Genomic DNA, 23,007 nt, shown 5'->3' on the forward strand with positions numbered 1-23,007 from the left:
GACGGCTCTGAGCAAACTCCTCACAAAGCTCATGACATGCAGTTAGAAAATTCTTCCAAAATTTGGTTCCCCGCAGCCAGTCCTAAATCCACCCCTTTTGTTCAGTGCTGCCTTTCCTTAAGGAGCTCTTTGATGTCACACCTGTGTACTTGAGGTCAGGTTTGGCCTATTTCTGCACTCATTCCTCAGCTAAACCAGTCAAGTGCTTACTTTCCTCCCATGTCGGGGTCTCTTCCCTCCCAGATGTTTTTGCTATCCTTCAGGTTCCAAGCACAGTCACTTGAGTGACTGGATTCCAGCAGGGGAACCCGGGGGCCTGGCAGCCCCATCCCTCACACAGGGAACGCTTCTCAGCTTCACAGCAAACACACTGCCTGCCTGGCACAGCCAGTGCCAATGACACGGATTTATTGGGACTCTTCTTATGCTCTGGACATGGAAGAAAACGCTAAACAAGTGTCCAGCTCCCCTGAGAAATGCTGACCTTGGCCAGCAGCCTCTTGCCTCCCTTCCAGCACAGGTGGCCTCTCCTTCCCAACCAGGCTCAAACTGTACACAAATTGCTAATAAAACCCTCAAATTACCAGAGACACTCAAATCTGTATTTCCCTTGGACTTTGCTCTCCACATTGGATGTCTCCCATTGAACTTGTCCCCACCTTTCTGGACACAAGCACACTCTGACAGAACCTGGCTTTGCAGCCTTCCCCAGCAGCCCATCCACCTGCACACAGACTTTACCTGAACTTGCTGGTGTCCAGGTGACCTGAAGCACCAGGAAGGTGGCACAGGTCTTTGCAAAAACCTGCACTCACCTACCTGCAATCCAGCTTTAGAAGCCTCTACAGTCAGGTAGGCTGCAGATATGGCTCAGGTCTGTGCAGAGACAGGCTCCTGTGGTGGGGGCCCAGGAGTCCTCCCAGGGCTAGGAGGCTCTGACACACCCAGAGCTTCAAAGGCAATCCCTTATGGAAAACCCATCAGCTACATGTTCTGTCCCTCAGTCAGAGGCAGATTTCCTGCAGTCCCTGTCACAGATCCTGTGAATCCATATGCCAGTTGCTGCAGAGATGGAATCTGTTGCCTTGAATCCCTGGGAACAATGGAGCCCAGGACCCCTCCTTTCTTCCTCACCAGTCTCCCAGCCAGCATTTCTGTGGGCACTGGGAATGTAGGAAAGCTTGAATGCAGTGAGGTGGCTGCCTGAAGGATCTCCTCCCCCAACCCCTCACCATGGAGCCTGTCCTGCCTCAGCTCTGCTCCAGGATCACAGAACATCACCGTCTTCCCCGTACCAAGACCTTGGCAGACCTTACCAACAGCACAGAGCCCTTCCTCTGGCAGAGGGGAGGGAACCTCCTTCCCTGTTCTGCTCCTTCTGAACCCACCTGTCCACAGGTAGACCCCCTCAGAAGCCTTCAGATGCATGTGCACGTAGGCCATCAGCTCCCTGAGTCCGGGAGAGGCAGGAGCTGAGCAGCTGTGCCTGCCCAGCTTGGGCAGCCAGAGCAGCCCCTGCCACAGAGCCCTGTGCTGCCCAAGAGCTCCCACACACGGCTCTGCTGCGTGCCTGCCAAAGCACCACGCAGTCTGGGCACCACGAGCCAGACCCAAAGGGTTAGACATGAAACTTGACCTCAGGGGCAAGCATCAAACTGTCACACTCTCATAAAATCATGGAGCGCTTCGGGTTGGAAGGGACCTTCAAGTACATTTCATTCCACCCCCTGCCGTGGGCAGGGACACCTTCCACTAGACCTGGCTGCCCCAAGCCCCATTGCTCCAACGTGGCCTGGGACATTCCCAGGGAAGGGGCAGCCACAGCTGCTCTGGGCCATGGAAGAAGCAGCAGGGTGACACCACTCTGCTCTTCCAAAGAGCCAGCCCAGAGCAGTCCAAGGATGAACTGCTGGCTACTGAGCTGAGGTTGTGGAGAGCACAAGAGGTCCCGTTCCCATTCCCCACCTGGTTGATGTGGACAGAAGGAATGGAGGCTGCGGACACAGATGAGTGGCTGGGTGAGTTGGGCAGGGACTTGCAGGGGCCGATGGACAGCTGGTGCTTCTTCCGGAGAGCCACCACCTTCTGAGCCACTGGAAAAGGGAGAAAGGGACAGGGTCAGCCTTCAGAAAGCAGTTTCCTCCCCCACAGATTTCTGGAGGGCTTCAGGGAGAGCCAGGCCTTTCCCCTGACTGATGTGCTGCCTGCACTGCTCAGGCTGAGTCCCCAGAGGATCTCCACCTGCCCTCTCGGGCATCACACAGAACAGCAACTTCCCACGGACACCATGAGCCCGGGCCTGCTGCAGGAGAACCCCTGGGTAGTCCATCACCTCTCAGTCACCCCTCATGGCAACTCCAGGAGCCACGTACTGGACTGAACTGCCTGGGCAAATGCCACCTCCATCAGTCTGGGCCTTGTGGGTCTGTAAAGGGACACCCTGAGGGGTTCTCTGTAGAATCCTTGGTGGGTCACTAGGGACCTTTGCATGCACCTCCTCTGTCCAGACTTGCAGTGCTGGGTTTGCCTTGAAACACGGAGTGATGCTCAGGTGCTGGTCTCACAGTGACACTGGGCAGTGGGGCTGCTCAGGCTCTGCAGGCAGGGCACACCTCTCTGGATGTACAGCACAGCTGTGTGTGGCAACCAGAGAAACCGGAACAGACTGGTTTAAGGGACGGCAGAAGTTATCCCAGAAAATCTGGCTGATGTTCAGGAAGTAGAAGAGCCTGGGCCCGGCACGCAGGAAGGTGAAGGTCACCTCAAGGTGACTCATTTCAGGACTGGGGAGATGTTATCCCTCCAGTGTGGTCTCACGGGCCTCATGGTTAATTCCTCATTAGCAGCAGTGGTATGGGATAACTGATGGGCAGAGCCTCTGCCAGGCCCTGCCAGCCAGCAGTGGCTGAGGGCTTTGTCTGGCTATTTCCTGGCCCCTGGGGGGCTGGAGCTCACAGTGTGCTCAGCCAGCATTGGCATGGGAGATGACCCCTGGGCAGGGGATCCAGAGCCTCCCTGGCAGTTCATGCTGGAGCCTGGGCCTGCAGCCCCATGTTTGAGGGGGATGATGGAGAGCAGCAATGCCAAAAGCACCCCAGCCACAGGTCCTGGCCCATGGAGCCACTGGCTGTCCTCTCCTGCCCTCTCCAGTGCTCAGCACAGAGGAAAGGTGGGACCATGCACTTGGGATCTGCAACAGAGCTGAAGCTCAAGAAGTGACCCAGAGCACAGGGCAGCACAGCTGCTGTCCCTCCTGCACCCTGCAGGACCAGGGCTGGGTCACTCCTCCTCCTCCTCCTCCTCCTCAGGAACATCACCAAGGTGACCACGGCTAGGGGCTCCCTGACCTTTTCTTGATACAGAAACACTCTTAAAATGAAGCCCAGGAACTGAGGCCCCCCACACCAATGGCTCCTTGCAAACTGTCCTGGCATCTGCTGAATCTGAACCCCAGATTTCTGCAAACAGGAACTGTGAGGGTAACCCTGCGAATAAAGTTCTTTAACCAGACCTCTCTGGAGCCAAGAGGGCAGAAGGCACATTCCATACCAGCCCCCACCTCAGGGGGCTCTGCCATGAGGGGACTAAGCCAACCCTTCCTCAGGGCAGGCCTACCTCAGGGAGTCCTGGAGCTGACCAGGCACTGCAGGACACAGCCCAGCCTAGGGCACTGTCCCTGCCTGTGCCAGGGCCACCACCTGGCAAGACCTGGCAATACCAAGATCCCATCCTCTCACTGCAGAAGTCCCTGTGACATCTGTGGACTTGGGAAGGAGGGAGGAGCACAATTCCCAAAAAGCAAGCAGCACCTCCAGGGAGAATTCTGTCAGGAAATGAGAAACCAGCAAGGAGGAAGTGACCCCTGTTGTCCTGCCAGGTGTCCTTCTCACGGTGACCTTTGGCAGCCTGACTGCCCTGACACAGCCTCGGCCACAAAAGCCCCACCACCATCAGGCACACACTGCACTGAGCTCAGACCAGACACAGCACAGCTCAAGCAGCTCCAGGCCACACACCGGACACCAAGACCCGCTCTGAGGAACAGGGTCTCTGCTGCTCCTGCCTGAACTGTGGTGGCACAACAGCCAGGGCCACCCAGCTCTTGGAGAATCCCTGTGCAGTTGGTGAAGATGGAGACACCAGTTTTTCTGTCTCAGAGCATCCCCCACTCTCTGCAGCACCACGTGCATGTGTGGGAAGAGTTGTCTTGTGAACACCAAGGGGCAGGGTGGTCACTCCCTCAGGCTCTCATGCCAGCGCATTGACCTGCTCCCCAAAAAGGTCAGTGGCCACTGGGTGTGACCCAGGACAGTGGCAGGGAAGGGCTCTCTAGAAACAGAGGTGCAGCACACGCTCCAGCCAGCACAGGCAAGCAGGCAACCTCAGCTCTGAAAGCAGCTCTTCAAGCTCCTGCTGTGGGAAGTGGACATCCTTCCCAGCCTGCCCGGGGTAGGTCTGCTGGGATCCAGGGTGGCAACTTGTGTGGAAGGAGTCATATAAAGGCAAGTCTGATGGAAACTGGATTGCCATGTGAGGAAAGGTCCTCACAGAGTCTGTGACTGCCAGGACTCCACAAGATCCCACACCAGCTGCACCAGGATCCACCAGATGCCAGACCAGCTGCATCATGACCCTCCAGTGCTCACTAGGAAGAACTGCTTACCCACTCCAGAAACACCTCATCCCATCAGCTTCAGGCCATTCCCCCTTGTCCTGTCACTAGAGGGAACACACAGTCTCCTTCAGGGTAAGTTCACAGTTAATTTAAGCAGACTGCAAACCCCCAGAGATGGTGCAGGTTCCCTGTGCCCCTCAGCATCACTGCTGCAGACCCCTCTCCAAGCCCAAGCAGGAATGCTCTCTCACACTGTTCCCGTGAGGAACAGCTGCCCCACCCAGCTGCCCAGGTGCTGCTTTCCTACTCCAAGGGCAGCACAAACTCCTCTGTGAGGAGGAGCTGCCCTGATGTGGCTGCAGTTACCGTCCTGGAAGACCCTCTCCACGTTCAGGCCGTAGGTAGCGCAGGTCTCGTAGTACGTGCAGCGCTTCAAATCATTGGAGAGCTTCCGTGCCCGGGAGTCGTCAATGACGCGTGGGTTGGTGGCACTGATTGCATCTGCAAGCCAGAGGGACAGGAGGCTGAAAGGCAAGGACCCTGTCCCACCCAGCCACAGGTCCCACGACACTTCTGGCCTCCCTCCCTCTCTTCACACAGAGGAACCACCTCCGTAGCACTGTCCCATAAATGCCTGTGATCACAAAGTCCCACGTTTGTAGAAAAATGGATGAATCTCTGTAAATGAACCTGACTCAATTTCCCAAACCACCCAGACACCAACATTTCAGCAAAACAGAGGCAGAACACCTCTGGGAGGTGTGAGCACTAAGGCCAGGCAGCCCCAGCTGCCAAATAAATGGATTTGTTAGTCTCCAACATTTTAGGGCTCATGACCAAGCCCTACATGTTAAAGAATCCAAGGGAGAAATCCTCCTGGTTTAACGAGAAAGTTGACTCTGCTGAGATGTCTCCACAGCCAAGGAATTCCTGGACAGCTCTAAAATACAGGCTCAATTTGGATCCTACCAAGCCACCAAGTGCTTGCCTGTTTTGGAAAAACTTCTTTACAAAGAGGAATCTAACTCCTTAAAGATAAGCCAGGGACGAGTGGGGGCTGCAAACAAACCTTTTCAGATAGGAGAAGTAGGACCTGCACTGTGAGGAAGGTCCAGTTCTCCAGATGGTTGTGTGCTGTACCAAGGCTAGCACCTCACCTGGTTCTGTGTCTGGGACAACAATGCCCTGTTACCTGTTCCACTCCTGCACCTCCACAGTGCATGCTGCCACCTCATTCCTGAGCAAGATCACTCAGTCCCAAAATTCATTCCACAATCTCTAAATATCCAAAGTTTAACAACTTTGTTCTGCTTTTAATATGAGGATCTGGAGCAGACCCCCTGTGACTGCCACCCACTGCTCCTGCCTGTCTTCCTGGCCTCAGAGCTTCTTCCTGGCCAGGAACAGGTCACACAGTGCTCAGGAACTGTCCTGCCAGGACAGTTTTACCCTACATCCATGTCCTGCTCCTGCTCTCTACTCTCACATAGAAAACTCTTCACCCCAGGCTCCCTCCTGCCTGTGCTGGCAGAGCTGGGGGAGGCAGCACCAGGGAAACATGCCATTTCCAAGAGGAAAGTGGCTCCATGGAATGAGGCAGCTCTCTCTGGGGAAGCTGAGATGGTGTGAGCAGGAACTCCCTCCTCAGGGCTGGGCTGTGGCCTCAGCACCGTCTCTCAGCCCCACATAGGGCTCACAGAGCAGGATGCCCCCGTGCTCACGGGGCCAGCGGGATGTGGCACCAGCGCTCCCGCCCGAGGCTGGGGCCCCCTCCCCAGCTTCCCCCTAAGCCAGGCGCCGTTCTCACCCTGTGTGCCCACCAGCACCATCGGCACCTCCGCCGTGTTCCGGTAGCTGCAGAGCCGCAGGTAGTAGTTGTAGACGGTCTGGAAGCTGATCTCATCCTCCAGGCTGAAGACAAACACCACTGCATCGACCCAGGCAGCAAACTGAAGAGACACGGCAGGATTACAGCGCGGATGAGCAGCTGGGGACCCGGGCCTGGGGCAGCCACGCACCGGGCTCAGCCAACACCACCTCCCCCCAGCCCCTCCACCAGCACTGCCTGGGAAGGGACCACAGGGAGGACAGGTCTCCTACCTGCAGTTCAGGGGGGCCCCCTTCATCTCGAATCAGCAGCAAGTAGCTCTGACCATCCACCACGATCTCCTTCTTAAACCGGCCACCTTGGGGAGCAAAGCTGCCGGTCAGTAAGGGGGGGTGCAAGCAGGGGACACCCCAAACGAGGGCCAGGGGAGCTGCAGAGCCCCATGGCAGTGGAGGAGGCGCAGGGACTGGGATCACCTTCTGCACCACAGAGAGGAGTGATCCCAGCCCATCCCCAGGCACCCTGGGAACCAGACCTTACCCTCTGGAGACTCCTCCTGCACGTAGGTGCCGGTCAGGTAGCGGTGCACCAGGGCCGACTTGCCACTGGACAGGTTCCCCACGATGCCCTGGAACAGATGCACGTGTCACCCGTGTGCCCAGCACGTGTCCTTGTACACGAGGCCACCCCTGTGAGGTGACAGCACCGGTGCTGGGGCACACTCTGATGAGAGGCAGAGGTGTCCCTGAGAGGACACAGGGATGGTGTGACCCAGCCCAGTATTCGGTGGGAGGCAGGGGACTGACTGGGCTCAGTCAGGCAGAGAGCAGCTGAGACTGGGGCACAGCCACCTGGACAGAGGGCACTTAGTCCTCTCGTCCTCACCTGAACAGGCACAGCCCTGTCAGAGCCACATCAGCTCTTCCACATCAGAGCCCTTCTGCTCCTCAGGGAACACTTGCCATCCCAAGTCAATTCAGAAGGAGAAAAACCTCTTCTCCCAGCCTGCACATCCCCAGTTTTGGGGCGTTGCAGCTCTGGACAGCAGCTGCCAGTAAAGGGGAGCCGAGACCAGCTCCACGTTGGGTGCAGGCCCAGCATGTGCTCACACCTGAGGCACCAGCACCACAGCACCGCTACGTGCATCTCCCAGCAGAGCCGATGGTGCCGCCCACACGGCAACACCCGGCACCAGTGCTCAACCAAACCACAGGAGAAAGCTACTGAGCACCGAGTGGAGCTGGGTGGAAGCACATCTGACTGCAGCACCCTCAGACTGGCTATGAAAGGCAGGTGGGTGACCAGGATGGGTCAGTCAGAGAGCCCAGCCCAGCTCGTTGTCAGGGTCCTCCTGACCATTTAATGCTGCTTAACTGTGGGACCAGGTCTGTACTGGAGGATCTGGAGCATGAGTCTGATGAGAATTGGCTGAGGGAGGGGCTCAGCCTGTAGAAAAGGAGGCTCAGGGGGAACCTTCTCATTCCACAACTCATTGACAGGAGGGTGGAGTCAGATGGGAATTTGGCTCTGCTCCCAAGTAACTAACAACAGGACAAAAGGTAACATCCTCAAATTGCATCAGAGAAGGTTTAGGTTGGATATCAGGTAACCCTTTTCCACAAAAAATGTGGAAGTGCCACTTGAGGATATAGTTTAGTGGTGAACACGGTGATGGTACTGGTTGATGGTTGGACTTGATGATCTTAGAGGGCTTTTCCAGCCTTAATGGTTCTGTGATTCTGTACAACTGCACTCCCATGGCCACACCAGTGCCAGAAGATGAGGGGTGAGGAGTGGCTACGAACACTAAAGGCGCCTCTGCCACCATGGAAGTTTACAGCCAAACTTTTCCAGGCACAGGGATGAGCTTGGCAGGTGAGTCACCACCAGGCAGGTTCTCCAGCTCTCAGGCAGGCACTCAAATGCTCCCGCCGCCCTGGGCCAGGCACATGCTCCCCATGAGAAGCAGAGGCACCAGCCCCGTGGCTGCTGGCACGCTGCGGCACAGACCGTGCCGGCAGAGCCCAGGACACCGCCCTGCCTGCCAGCTCCTCCGGTGCCAGCGGAGCCAGCGCGTGGCAGGAGCAGGGAGCACTGACCACTGGCTCCCAGGGGCACGCCCGGCTGCTCTCAGCACTGCCCCATCTGCCACCCCTCAGAGCAGCACAGATCCCAACAGCGCGTTCACACAGTGACAGCACAGAGAGCACAGGCTGGGCTGCAGCCCTGCCCCGTCCTGCACCTGCATCTCCACAGCACAGAGAGCACGGGCTGGGCTGCAGCCCTGACCCGTCCTGCACCTGCATCTCCACAGCACAGAGAGCACGGGCTGGGCTGCAGCCCTGCACCTGCATCTCCACAGCACAGAGAGCACGGGCTGGGCTGCAGCCCTGACCCGTCCTGCACCTGCATCTCCACAGCACAGAGAGCACGGGCTGGGCTGCAGCCCTGACCCGTCCTGCACCTGCATCTCCACAGCACAGAGAGCACGGGCTGGGCTGCAGCCCTGACCCGTCCTGCACCTGCATCTCCACAGCACAGAGAGCACGGGCTGGGCTGCAGCCCTGACCCGTCCTGCACCTGCATCTCCACAGCACAGAGAGCACGGGCTGGGCTGCAGCCCTGACCCGTCCTGCACCTGCATCTCCACAGCACAGAGAGCACGGGCTGGGCTGCAGCCCTGACCCGTCCTGCACCTGCATCTCCACAGCACAGAGAGCACAGGCTGGGCTGCAGCCCTGCCCCGTCCTGCACCTGCGTCACCCCCATCCCCTTGCTGGGCAGGGGCTGCACCAAAGCCATGCCCAGGTCATGGACCAGGGAACAGCCCAGCCTCTGCCCGGGCCCTCCCTGCCACTGCACTCTGGCCAGGACAATCACAGAACCACAGAATCCCAGAAAGGTCTGTGTTGGGAGGAACCTTCAAGCTCATCCAGTTCCACCCCTGCCATGGCAGGGACACTTTCCACTACCCCAGGTTGCTCCAAGCCCCATCCAGCCTGGCTTTGGACACTTCCAGGGATCCAGGGGCAGCTTCTCTGGGCAACCAGTGCCAGGGTCTCACCACTCTCACAGGGAAGAATGCTTTCCCAATATTCCATCTAACCCTGCCCTCTGTCCATGGGAAGCCATTCCCCTTTGTCCTGTCACTCCAGGCTCTTGTGACAAGTCCCTCTCTCGCTTTCCTGGAGCCCCTTCAGGCACTAGAAGGGGCTCTAATGTCTCCAGAACCTTCTCTTCTCCGGGCTGAACACCCCCACCTCTCCCAGCCTGGCTCCAGAGGGGTTTCAGCCCTCAGAGCATCTCCATGGCCTCCTCTGGACTCACTCCAGGGCCATGTCTGTGTTTCGTTGGGGGCCCCTGACATGGACACAGCACTCTAGGTGGGAGAACTACAGGAGGTCTCACAGAAGGAACTCTGGAGAGCTCAGCTCTGGGCAGGCAGCTCAGGCTTCAGTGCCAGGTTGGCCACGGCTCCTCTGCCAACGGAGCGGCTCCCGAGGCCACCCAGCAGCAAGGGTGCCATACCACACCAAAGATAAACACTCCAATGCCATTTAGCTCTAAAACTTGGACAGAGGCTGCACTTACACTTTGTCTGCACATAGTACAAACCCTAACCTGCATCTCACCAAAATCTTGCTGCTCTGCCATGTTCTTGAGCTCACCTGGAGCTTCAAACCAGCCACAGAACTGACAATCCTGAGGAGCACAGCCCCTGAGAGGCACCAAACTGGAGCCAAACAAGGTGTGTAAGCACTGTGGGAGCCTCTGCTCCAGGATTTTTGGGAGAATGTGGGAACACAGTTGGCATTGTGCTGGCACTGCCCAGTGCCAGGTGCAGGGGACAAGTCCTGCCAGGAGGCACTGTCAGTTCCCCTCTGCAAGAACTGCTCGGTCACAGCTTCCTCCTGGCCTCCAGCACTGGGAGGGAGCTTTTGGGGAGAAACTGAGGGAGGGAAAACTGCTGAATGTATCTTAAGTACATCAAATTATTCCAAGGCCTTGGAGAAACTATCCCGAATGCTTGGGAACACAAGCAGGGAGAGCAGCAAGACCCTCAACTCCTGTGGGAGAGACAGAGGACACCGAGTTGTGTGAAAATGGGAAGGAAGTGAAGCTTGGCAACATTTCTTGCTGGGGTCAGTGTTGGGCCCCTCATGACAAGAAAGACCCTGAGGGCCTGGAGCGTGTCCAGGGAATGGAGCTGGGAAGGGGCTGGAGCCCCAGGAGGGGCTGAGGGAGCTGGGAAGGGGCTCAGCCTGGAGAAAAGGGGGCTCAGGGGGGAGCTTGTGGCTCTGCACAGCTCCTGACAGGAGGGGACAGCCGGGGGGGTCGGGCTCTGCTCCCAGGGAACAGGGACAGGAGGAGAGGGAATGGCCTCAGGCTGGGCCAGGGGAGCTCAGGGTGGGTAGAGAGAAAATTCCTTCCTGGAAAGGGCTGTCCAGCCCTGGCACAGGCTGTCCACAGCAGGGGTGGAGTCCCCATTCCCTGCAGGGATTTAAAACCCGTGTGGATGTTGCACCTGGGAACAGAGTCAGTGATGGCCTTGGCAGTGCTGGGGAAGCAGCTGGACTCAAAGATCTCCAAAGGCTTTTCCAACCCAAATGATTCTGTCACTCTAAACTAGGACTCCAAAAGGCCTCCAGGCTTTTAGAAGAGCTGCTTTGGCCGGATCAAATATCAGAACAACAGAGATCCCCAGAGGTCATGCAAAACCTGGGGAAAGGGCTGTGCCACTTGAGGAAGAACTAAAAGCTTTAGGATGGTTTAGCTGGCAGCATGGCTTTGCAGCCTTGCAGAACCCCAACATCAGGCAGCAACACCCAAGAGCTGTGAGAATGATTTTTAAATGCATTTCACGGGTAAACTAACAAATGAATATTCGAGGTTTGGTTTGATTCTCATTTAACTGCAGGTAAGAGACACTGTGGCAGGACAGTGCTGGAATGTTTTGCAAGAAGAATTTTGTTCTTTTGTTTCTTGGACTAATATTGAAAAAAGTTAATCTTGCAAAAGCTGAAGGGAGAAAGAATTGAAGGGCACATGCCAGGAGCCTGTAAGGAGAGCTGAGAGCTGGCACAGAGAGCACAGGAAGAGAAGAGGGAGGAACCGATCACTGAAGCACCTGCAGCACCCTGCCCACCCTGACACCACCTCCTGGCCACCCCAGAGCCCAAAACACTGACCCTGTCCCACTTGGAGGGGCTGTACCAGGGTAGGGAGGGACAGGGGCAGCCCCCTGAGAGCCCACAGAGACCACACCCCACAGGGAGCTGGTGAAGCCCCGCAATGGTGTGACCTGGGGAAATCCTCCCTGTGCTGACAGACCTGGGGAGCCTCATCCCCTCAGTCTGGCAGAACAGAGCCGAGTGTCATCCTCCAGCACTCCTGCAGGGCACGCACAGCTCAGCAGAGGCAGGAGGAGCGCCAGTGCAGAGCTGAGTTCAGCGAGGCTCTGAAGGAGCAGGGACACCTCCCACACCAGGATGGCAGCTCTGGGGGTGACCATCAGGGGCCTGTACCTGAACCACCGGCTGGGATCTGCACCTGCTTCTGCTGCAGCAGCTTGAGCAGCAGCACCAGACAGGCATCACAGCTCTGCCAGGGCCAGCAGGGAGGCTGAGCGGCTCAAATGATGCCTTTTCACCTTCACATCCAAGCGCTCTCCCGGATCAACAACCTCTGCCTCATCCCTCAGGGCGTGAGCTGCCCAGAAACATCAGTCCTTCCCTGGCAGGCGGCAGCCCCAGCTCCCCTCTTCCTTCTGAGGCTGAAGCCTCTGTGTGTTTCCATCTGGCCACACAAAAATACAGGGTTTTCTTGAGGATTTGGGGAAGCAGAGGTATCCCAGGCACAAGCCACAAGTACTCACCACCTTCAGCTCAGGCACCGAGCGACTCAGGGTCCATTCCTGGCTGTTCACAAATGAATCTGCAGACAGAGGGAAGAAATCATCAGGTTACCCTCAAGATCCCAGCAAGGACCCTGGTACACCGTCCCTGCTCCCGCCAGGCCGATATATGGCTCTTCCCACCCTTCCAGAGACAGAGCTGCACGAGCACCCACCACGCAGCCGCAGCCCCAGATGGGGAGGAGCGGCCGAGCCAAGGGCAGCAGCAATGGCAGCAAAGCGGCCGGGCACCACTGGCTGGAGCCCTTCCTTCGGCCCTGCAGGAGCACAAAAACCCCTTCAGCATCCCCCTTCAGCCCCGAGGCACAGAGGACAAGGGGAGCACCAGGGAGCAGACACCCTTTTGAGGAGCACGGGCTGCACAAGACCCCGGAGCTGAGGGCACGTGCCAGCGCCCGAGCCCTGCCCTCGGCACGCCGCAGGCACCGGAGCTGCCGCAGGGTGTCAGCCACCTCTGACTGAACACAAACACAGCGAGTTACTGCATATTATGGAACTGGCAGCATGCTGCAATAGGCTTACAGAGGCTGTGGCAATCCAACGCACCCACCCTGCCACAGAGCATCTGGAGGAGGAGCAGGAGCCTGGAGGACACCTTGAGGAAGCCAGCAGCCCCTCCTGACAAACCTTAGTCCCTCACTCGCCTTGGCAAGGTCAGACCTTCCATCCAACACCAGCTCCAGGGCAGGGCCCAAAGGAGCAGCACCTCCTGCATGTTTATCACATACAAACAGAAAGGATTTTTGGAGACCAGAAATCTGTGGGAGCTCCGCACCTTCAGGAGCCTCTAATAAACCTGCCAAATCTGTGGCCACAGACTGTTGCAGGAATGGGAATCTCAGATGGCTCAGAAGGGAAGCAGCACATCCACCAGATCCAAAAGCAGGCAGCAATGAAACACAGTGACCTCGGCACTGCCACTGCTCCAGTGTCACCCGAGGCCACAGGGAGGGTGGCTCCAGATCTGTCCCAGCAGCCCCAACCCCACAACCACAACTCCTAGTTCCTGCTCCAGCAGTACCCAAACCACCCTCACAGAGAATAATTCCCGCCCAATCTCCCATCCATCCCTGCCCTCTGGCAGTGGGAGCCATTCCCTGTGTCCTGTCCCTCCATCCCTTGTCCCCAGTCCCTCTCCAGCTCTCCTGGAGCCCCTTTAGGCCCTGGGAGTGGCTCTGAGCTCTGCCTGGAGCCTTCTCCTCTCCAGCTGAACATTCTCAGCTCTCCCAGCCTGGCTCCAGAGCAGAGGGGCTCCAGCCCTGGGAGCATCTATCTTGTGCTGGGGGCAGCACTGGGCCCCACAGCCCTGCCAGAGCCCACCAGTGCCTGCTCTCACCCCAACTCCTGTTCCAGCCCTCATAACTCCTATGGGGAGGCTGGACACACAAGAGCACCAGCTCTTCCTCCATCTCCAGGCTAACGCTTCATCCCACCTCTCTCACCTCACTGGGCAGCCCACAGCCATGGGGAAGAGCCCGCTCCTGCTCCCACTGCCAGAGGGCTGGCTAAGCTGCTCAGAGAGCACGAGGCAACAAACCATGACCTGGCACTGTGCCCTTGTCCCTGTTTTGTGCAGCCACCAGCACCCACAACACTCATCCATCATGTTCAAGAAAGGTGTGAACGTGGTGCTCCTATCTGGAGTTTACCTTCCATGGCTGACTTAGGAACATTCCTTTTCCAGGAGTTACAGACAAATACTCCCCAAGTCTGCTGCAGGAAAACCAGGTTATTTATAGCCTTCCTGAGGAATCATTTCTCTGCGGTGTCTTTCACCTGCCCTTTCCTTTTTTAGGCAGAGGTAATGTTTTTATTAGAACAATTCATCAGTCAGGAGGAAAATGATACATCTTTGAGCCCTTTCCAAAAGGTAACAGCACACCTGTATTTCCAACTGCATCACTGGGTCTAAAAAAAGCTGTCACCTCCACTTGGGACTTCTGCCCTGCTCAGCCTCTTTGGCAGGTAATGTGACAGATAAAGCACCATCCAGGCCTTCTCTGCCCCCAGCATTCCCTGATGGGAGCAGGCAGCACACACTTGTGATGTTTCACTACACACAGCAGGTTTTTGGCAGGTTCTGAGTGGGGTACAAGGCACACACCCTCGGTGATTGGCTTTGGAAAGGAGGAGAGCAGGGAGAGCCCTGGAGAGGGCTAGCTGGGCTCTCTCTGGATCTGCTTAGGGATGATCAGGACAGGCTGCCCCATCAGTGCCAGCTGCCTCCTGCACCGACCATCCCAACAGATCCTTGCTTGGTTTTTAACCCAGGTTCAAGAGTTTGCAACACTTTGATTTCTGACTTGCTGAGAAGGCCCCTGAGTAAACCTTAACACAAACAAAAGCTGACAACACAAGGCCAACAGGACTGTACTCAGCCCCACAACACACCCTGCTCCTCACTCCCGTTAGCCCACCTTACCCGAGCACCAGGCACGCCCGTCCGCCCGCTCCAGCATTGCCAGGCCTGAAGGCCAGCCCAGGCCACTCACTAGTCCTGGTGACCACCTGGCACGTGTGGCACTGACAGCCCCGGGGTGCCCAGCCCTCAGGCACTGCTCCCCACCGGAACAGGCACCAGACCCCCATGGTCTCGTGGGTGAAGCTGTCACACGTGGAAACAAGCACACAGTGAGGCACCAGCAGCCTGACGGGGCTGGCGCCGCCCAAAGCCCGGCAGGCAGGTGAGCGAGCACCTTCCCCACAGCACCTGGGCCCTGGTGCCAGCTCATCCAGCAGGGATTGCCTCCAGCAGGAGACACGACCCGGGACTGATCTCCCACTGAGCACTGGGGCTCATGTAGCATTGGATAGCTTCACTGCTGGACTGGCTGCATCACCTGCAATTCCAGATGAAAATACACCTGGTCACTCTTCCTGCATCTTCTCTTTGTTATTAAATCACACAGAGGGGACCAGGCTGTCCGTGCTGCAGTTCAACACCTTCCCCAGGTGCACCTGACCTCCAAAACCAAAGCAGTGGGCTCAGGGAACCACTGTCATACCAAGAGCTTCAGCACAGCCCAACAGCATCCTTGGCTCCACGACACAACCATACAAGAGGAGACCAGTCCAGACTAGCCTGGGAAAAGGAAATTCAGGACAATTCTGTTACTCCCCAGAAGCTTCTGTTGATGGAGATTTCCTGGCACAGGCAGCTCTACTGCAGAAATTAGAAATTTGGGAGGTGGGGTGGGCAGAGCCCCTACCTTGCAGAGGAGCAGACAGGGACATAAAGGAGGTACTCTGTATCTGATGTCCCTTGGTCAGCTGGTCATCCTGGACATCTTCAAGACCTACAGACCAGACCCCAGCTGTGGGACAGCAGTGCTGTGCACTGAAGAGGCAGGATCAGCACCCTCCATCACAGAACTCAGACACCGTAGCTCCCTGTGCCCTGACGACAGCTCGGAGGGGGCTCAGCCACACACCCACAGCTCCCAGCACCCACATGCCGCAGGGAGGCTGGCAGGGGAAAGGGGCTGGCTGGCCAAATTCAACTGCTCACCCAGCTGCTCGGTCCACGGGATGATGCGCAGCAGGTTCATCTACCCTGTGCTCCAGAAGCACCAGTGCCAGACACATCTGGTCTCCCCACACAGCAACTAATAATTAACCAACTCATTATCCAAGCCATGGTGGAACTCCCTTGGACACTGCAACCCTGGACACTAAACCCAGCCTTGAAACCAGGTCAGAGGCTGCACAAACACAGCAGAGGCCACACAAACCAAGGCCACTTGTGGCCACCACTGTGGCCACACAAACAGACCCACCTGACCACACACAGATCAAAGGGAGGCAGAGGCAGCGTGCCCAGGCACAGCTACCCTTCCTGGGCACAGCCACCCCGCCCAGGCCAGGCTGATAAAGCCTCTACCCCGGCAATGCTGGCAGGAGGGGGATTTCTCCAGATCAAGGACCAGCACAGATATAGCCAGCACTCCTGTCAGCATGAGCCAGCATGGGTACCCACTGCAGGACATGACCTTGGCGAGGATTCTCTCAGCACAGCTTTAAACACTCCACAGCAACAAAAGGAGACAATGCTGTGTCTCTCTGGAGAAGGGCACACTTAGGAACTGCCGCCCTTGCTTCGTCAGCATGCCACGGGTGGCAGCAGCTGGTGCCACTGTGCTCTGAGGTCAGTGCAGACTCTGGAAGATCCAACAACCTCTCAGCAGCTGCTGCTCTCCAGCCCCCATCCAAACACTGTCAAAGACCTAGACCAAACCCTGCTGTGATGGTGGGACAGGGTCTGCTGGAAGGGAAAACCCAGCAGAGAGTGACATGGAAAGACAGGTAACTCAACCTCCCATCACAGCACTCCGTGGGGTCTACCTCAGCAGCCAGAAACTGCTCCCAATGCGCCTGACCTCAGCTCCAGTTGTGCAGTGCTGGCAGGTGAACACTGAAGGCACAGGGTTCCCTCTCCCTAAGGCTGCCTGTGATGCTCTCAGACACCACTGCACACCCTCTGACCTCATCCTAAGAACTGAGCCCTCCAGAGTACTGTCCCAACAGCTCCCTCCCAGACACCCTCCAGAACTCTCAAGCTTTTCCAAAGTGCGGATGCCAGACTGGCCTCAGCATCCGAGGCATCTCTAACCCCAGCATGACATCTCTGGCTCTCACCAACTCTCCCAGCTCAACCAAGGCAAGTACCAACACGAGGTGATATTTATCATGACCTACCCAACTCACTATGCAAACTTCACCCAATCCATGAGAAAACAGCCCCTGTCTTCCCTCAGAAGCCTTCCTCGTATGCCCTGCACATCAGTACTCCACACACAAGAGTAAAGGGAGGTACCTTGAAGAACATCAAAAAAGCAGGACATCTCTCTGGGAGAGGGGACACGGCTGTGATCACAGAATCACGGAATATCCCGAGCTGGAAGAGACCCACAAGGATCATTAAGTCTCATCCCTGGCCCTGCACAGACACCCCAACAATCCCACCCTGTGCCTGAGAGTGTTGTCCAAATGCTCCCTGAGCTCTGGCAGCCTTGGGGCCATGACCATTCCCTAGGGAGCCTGTTCAGTGCCCAACCACCCTCTGGGGGAAGAACTCTTTCCTGATATCCAACCTAAACCTCCCTGACACAGCTCCATGCTGTTCCCTCAGATGAGGAATGCTTCCTGAGCCATCAGAGATGCTGTACCCATCACACAGTCCCTTCATGCACAGGGACAACTCCAATTCCAAAACAGTCCAGTCTTCCCAAGACCATACCTATTAGAGAGCCTCTCTGGAACGGCACCAGCCAACAGCTGGATACCTAGAAATGCTCTGAACCACTGACCATGACCACCTGGGTCAGTCCAAGCTGGCTGGACTCTATGTTGACTTTGCTCTCTAGTCCCAAGGGCCGTTGCCCTCCCTTGCCCATTACACAAGGATCAGCCCTTTATGTCTTTTTTGGGTAACAAGCCCTGAAATCCCCCATCACCTCTATGTGTGCTCAATCCCAGCCAAACCCCTCCAGGGCTGGGAGCAGCACTTGGAGGGACCCCCTGGCTTTTGTGGGTCTGTCTGGATGCAGATCGTGGTGCAGGGTGGGTATCACAGCGTGCCATAAACAAACCACTCCAGGTTCTGGAAACAGAAAGAGTGCTGGCTTGGCTGTCTGCCGGGACTCCTACATCCAGCTTTTCCAAGTGCTGATAACCACAGCTGCAGCTGCACCCCCCAGGAGGGCAAGTTGGGGCTGCACCAGCAGCTTTCCCAAGGCAAGGTGGGCAGCGCCCACAAAGAGCATCAAAGTTTGTGGGACGTCAAGCAGGTGTTTGAACACCATGGGCCTGCAAGACTGGAACAGGAATGGGGCAGAGACCCCCCGAGCAGCCCCGTGGCAGCAGCTCTAAGGCTGAGCCTCTCCAGCCCTGGCTCAGAGACCCACAGCTCCCACCGGAGGAAGCCACGGACCAACATTCTGAGCAGAGAGACAAGGGGGAGATGGGGCACAAGAGAGGACAAGCAGCAGCTACTTTGCTGTGCAGACTTCACCACTGCCTTTTCACAACTCACTGTCCTCAGGAAGACACAGGGTTGGCAGGCACAGGGACTGTGCAGGTACTAGGCAGGTAATGAATGGTGTTCTCAGTGTGACCAAACCCGGTGTGAGCTCTGCAGCACAAGGGGCTCCTGCCAGGAGCCACAGCGGCAGCCTGGAGAGGTCAATCCCTGAGCTTCTGCCTCCAGCACAAGCCACAGTGGCAAACACTAACCCCTGCACCAAGCAGTGGTCCTGCATGAGCTGGCTGGTCACCACTGCAGGGACCCCTAGCCACCCACACTACTCCCCAGAGAAGCCTCAGCAGGGTCTCCCAAAGATGGATCCAAAGGGAGCTCCTACCTGTCTCACGGAGGAGCCAGGTGAGAGGCAAGGACGCCAACCAAGTGCTCAAGCTCGGCTGCTTCTTGTGGGAATGCGGCCGCCAGGCCGGCTGCTGCTGGCGCAGCTCCCACTGGAAGCGGCAAGCAGGAACAGGCCCCCGCTGCAGGGGCAGGGCCCGGCCCTCCCTGCCCGCATACACCCACATTCCCCAGCCATGAGCGCAGCCTCCCCTCTCCTGGGAACCTCCCGCCACCCAGCCGGCAGCGGCACACAGCCCGGGCTGCCCTGCCAGCACTGGAACCCCCGGAGCGCGGCAGCATCCCGGCCCCTTGCCTCGTGCCGCACGGGCAGCCCCGCATCCTTGGGAGCCTCCAGAACCTTCTCCTGGAGCACAGCGAGCCCGAGGGACAGAGAGGGCTAGAGGATGGAGCCCCCTGAGCTCCCTGGGCAGCCGCAGAGCTGCTCCTGTGCTGACCTCTGTGGCCCAGCACTCATGGGGAATGTCCAGGCATGATGCTACCCTGGACAGGCGCTGCCTCAGGAGCAAGCAACCAGGTTCCTCGGGAGCGTGTGGGTTCCCTGGAGAGCCTGCCAGCCCTAAGACATCCCTCTGGCACACAAGCGAAGCAGAGAACTGCCTCCACAGCACCCAGATCCAGAGCAGAGCCATGGAACCCAGGGAGGCCCCCCGGGAGCGGGCGGCAGGGCTTGGCCCAGCCCCCAGCTCCGTGCGTTCCATGCCTTAAAAAGCTGTGGATGCTGCTGTCGCCTCCCGGCCCTGCCAGGCCACAGGGCTCGCCTGCGGCTCCTTGCACAGGGCCCGGAAGGGGACAGGGCACACAGGCACAACCTGCACAGCCCCAGTGAGGCCCCACAAAGCCCTGGCGCCGGAGAACTCCCCACCAACATCAGAGAGTCGAACACCCGAGAGCTGCTCCAGCTGCCAGTGCCTGTTGAATGCCCAGCCCCGGGGGGACCTGTCCCCCTGTCCCATCACCGGTAATGCCACGCCTGCTCTCTGCAGGCTGCCCCATACCCGGTGAGGGTTTCCGTGCTCCCAAACACGTGGTCTCCGCTCAGCCCCAGTGCAGAACCTTAGCAGGGGTGGCTGGAGCTGAGCATCCCCCGGACGAGGCCTGGCACCAGGGAGCCGCTCACAAGGTGAGGGTGCAGGCGCATTTCTGGGCTCCCCAACCCCTGTGCTGTTCCACGCCTCTGCTCTGGCAACCTCCCAAACAGCCCCACTTGCCTGGGAGCCCAACAGCACTCCTCTCCCCATTCCACCAATGTTGTGGGGACGTGCAGGACAGCTCAGCCCACCCTGCCCTTGCTGGGACACCACTAGGGCAGGTGGGACATGTGACACACGTGCTTGACTCCCAGGTGTGTGGCCAGCAAGGGAACCAGACGCACATCCTCCCAAGCAGCCATACCACGGCTGCTCCAGCACCACTGACGATGGCAGTGCCCAGGGCACCGGAGTGTGACATGACCCTGTGCACACTCACCTCACTGCAGCTCAGTGCAAACCCTGCAGAGCACCGGGACAGAACCAGGTGCCAGCACACAGCCCAGAACCTCAGCTGGGACAGGCCACAGCCACACATCCCTGCAGGCCCCGTTGGCACAGGGGGCTCTCGCCAGCCCAGCACTGCTCCTGTGCTTACTTACCCAGAGCCCGCAGAGGACCCCCAGCCAGGAGGACAGGCTCAACAGTGCCATGGGGATCCTTGGGGCACACGCTGCCAGTGCTGCCACGCTCTCGCCTTCGGAAGCGGCTCGTGAGGAGTCTCCAGAGTCCCCCCGTCTGCACGGGGTCGGTGTGCAGCCGGCCCCCGACCCTGGTCAGCTCCGGGTACAGCAGGTCCCGCTTGCTGGGGCAGGTGTGCAGGGAGCTGGCATCACCCTCGCTCTTGGTGCGGAGGCGCGTGGGGCGCAGGAGCCCCCCGGACTCGGAGCGTCGCAGCTCGTGGCCCCGGCGCAGGCGGAAACTGAAGCTTTTCCGCAGGGAGCTGAAGTTCTTCCTGGGGCTGGAGCCGCTCCAGCCACTGCCCCCGAAGAGGTTCCAGCGGCGGCTGCCCCACAGGGAGCCCCCGCGGAGGAAGCCAGGGCTCTCGGCGGAGTGCGGCGGCCGGGCGGCGGGCAGGAACGTCATGCTGCTGGGGCGCGGGCGCTGCGCCTCGTCGGGGCCGTCGCCCGCTCCCTCGGGGCTCTGCCTGCGGGGCGAGCGCAGCCGGAGCAGGTCCAGGAGGCCGCCGCGGGCGCGGGCGGGGGGCGGCGGCGGCAGCAGCGCCCCGGGCAGCCCGTTCCCCGCCGCGCAGAAGCTCTTGGGCCGCCGGCGCTGCTGCTGCGCGGCGCCGAGCGCGGCCTGGACGGCGGGGACGCCCTGCAAGTCCAGCGACTCGCAGACGCTGACGGCGCGGCGGGGGCTCGGCCGCGGGGCGCCCCGGCCCGGCCCGGCCCAGCGCCAGCCTTCGGCCATGGTCAGCGGCGGGGCTGCCCCATGGCCCCACGCCCGCCGCTCTCCGCCGCCGGCGCGGGGCTCCCACGACGCGCCCGCATGTCCGGGCCGTGCTCCGCGCCGCCAGCGCGGGGCTGGGCCGGCCCGCCCCGGAACGGGCCGGGGCCGCGATGGGGATGGGGCGGAGGCCGGGGCCGCCCCGCCCGCCGCGCCCTCCGCGGGCACCGACGGCACCGAGTCCGTGCGACGGGCGGCAGCGGCGGCGCCGTCCCGGAGCGGCGCGGGGCCGCGGCCCCGGGGCAGAGCAGCGCCGCTCCCTGTTACTGCTCGGCCCCGCTCGGTGCCCGCGGCGGAGTCCGCACCGGGGAGCGGCGGCGCTGCCCGGGCCCCCGGACCCCGCCGTGGCGCTCATTGGCACCAGAACCGGCCGGCCCGGACCCCGTCGGGGCGGCGCCGAGCGCCGGGACTGGAACCTGCCCGAGACCCGCCGGGGAGTTCACCGGGACCAGAACCGGCCCGGACCCTGCCAGGTACCGACCGCAGGGCAGGGCCGGCAACGGGGACCTCGGTGCGGCGCGGTGCCGGCCGTGTCCGCCAGGGGGCGCTGCGCCCCCGCGCGCCGCTGCTGCCCGCGACACCGGGAGCGGCACCGGGACCCCGCGGGACCGGCTCCGGGAGAGCCCCGGGACCCCGCGGGACCGGCTCCGGGAGAGCCCCGGGACCCCGCGGGACCGGCTCCGGGAGAGCTCCGGGACCCCGCGGGACCGGCTCCGGGAGAGCCCCGGGACCCCGCGGGACCGGCTCCGGGAGAGCTCCGCACACGCACCCCTTCGGTAGCCCCGGCTCGACCCGCCCCTTGCGGCATCCCCGCGCCCCCCGCTTCCCCCCCCGGCCGCGGTCCCGCCGCACGTCCCTCAGCCCGGCCCGGAGCCGCCCCTCTCCTGCCAGGACCCCGCTCTGGGCGCCAGAGCCCGGCCCCGGCCGCGCCGGCCCTGCACCAGATCCAGCTGCCTTCTGCCTTCTCACCTTTCCCAAACCTGTGATGGGGCAGCGAACCCCCAGCAGCCGCCCTGTGCTCGGGGACACGTGAAAACCGTCAGCAGTATGGTCCCCTGGGGCCGGACAGCCCTGAGCACCTACACCCTGGAGCACAGACCCCCAGGAGCACTGACTTCCAGAGCGCCCCCCGAGCCCGAAGCAGAGGGCAGCAGGTGAAATGTGACCACCTCAGACAGAGCTTCACTCCTGTCTCTTCCCAGGGCAGTCATTTCCTCTGACCAAACCCACCCATCACTAAGCACTGACCCTCCTCCTCGGCCACTGGAGTCCTGACTGTGGTACCTCCTCCACCTCTTCCCCAGCACCCCTCATTGCTGCCTGCAGCCCCTGTCTCCAGCATCACCCCAGGGCACTCCTCCTCCTCCTCCTTCTCTTCCTCCTCCTCCTTTTTCCTCCACACCTTTTCCCTCTCCCTGGCTTTCCTCCTTCACATTACAAGTATGATCTGTGCTCCCTCTGGGGAGGAAAAAAAAAAGATGCCTGACTCCCCCTTAAACTATTTTTACCTTACTGAAAGCCCTGTCTGCTGAGCCAGCCCAGGTCTTCTGCTTCTCCAGGCCTCTTCAGGGAACACCTTAACATCAAGCACCTCCCTTTCCCCCTCCTTATAAAGGAGTCTTTGACTCTGCTGCCTTGACTCTTCCAAACTCCAAACCTTCTTCGACTGTGCCTTCTCTTTGAACTCTCATCCTCCTCCACAGTAGGCCTCATACTTACTTCTCCAGTTTTCTGGATGCACCCAGGCCTTGGACACAGCCGAACCCCACCTAGAGCTCTTCCCCTCCCTAC

At 59.5% G+C, this 23,007-nt stretch overlaps 1 protein-coding gene across 3 annotated transcripts in view; it reads right to left on the reverse strand.

The window, feature by feature from the left end:
- The window catches only part of AGAP3 (ArfGAP with GTPase domain, ankyrin repeat and PH domain 3), a 107,869-nt gene that overhangs the window by 56,819 nt on the left and 28,043 nt on the right, over positions 1-23,007 (reverse strand). For 2 of the 3 annotated variants that reach the window (XM_053985080.1, XM_053985088.1), the window contains exons 2-7: positions 12,319-12,377; positions 6,984-7,071; positions 6,716-6,801; positions 6,423-6,564; positions 4,982-5,116; positions 1,966-2,093 (exon numbers count right to left, since the gene is read on the reverse strand). In XM_053985080.1, the coding sequence (XP_053841055.1) occupies positions 1,966-2,093; positions 4,982-5,116; positions 6,423-6,564; positions 6,716-6,801; positions 6,984-7,071; positions 12,319-12,377 (638 nt within the window). Of the gene's footprint in view, positions 1-1,965; positions 2,094-4,981; positions 5,117-6,422; positions 6,565-6,715; positions 6,802-6,983; positions 7,072-12,318; positions 12,378-20,369; positions 21,181-23,007 lie in introns of those variants that run through there. The other variant, XM_053985072.1, reaches the window with a different exon arrangement.

This window comes from Vidua macroura, chromosome 1, assembly GCF_024509145.1.
Source record: "Vidua macroura isolate BioBank_ID:100142 chromosome 1, ASM2450914v1, whole genome shotgun sequence".
In the NCBI taxonomy this organism is placed as follows: domain Eukaryota; kingdom Metazoa; phylum Chordata; class Aves; order Passeriformes; family Viduidae; genus Vidua; species Vidua macroura.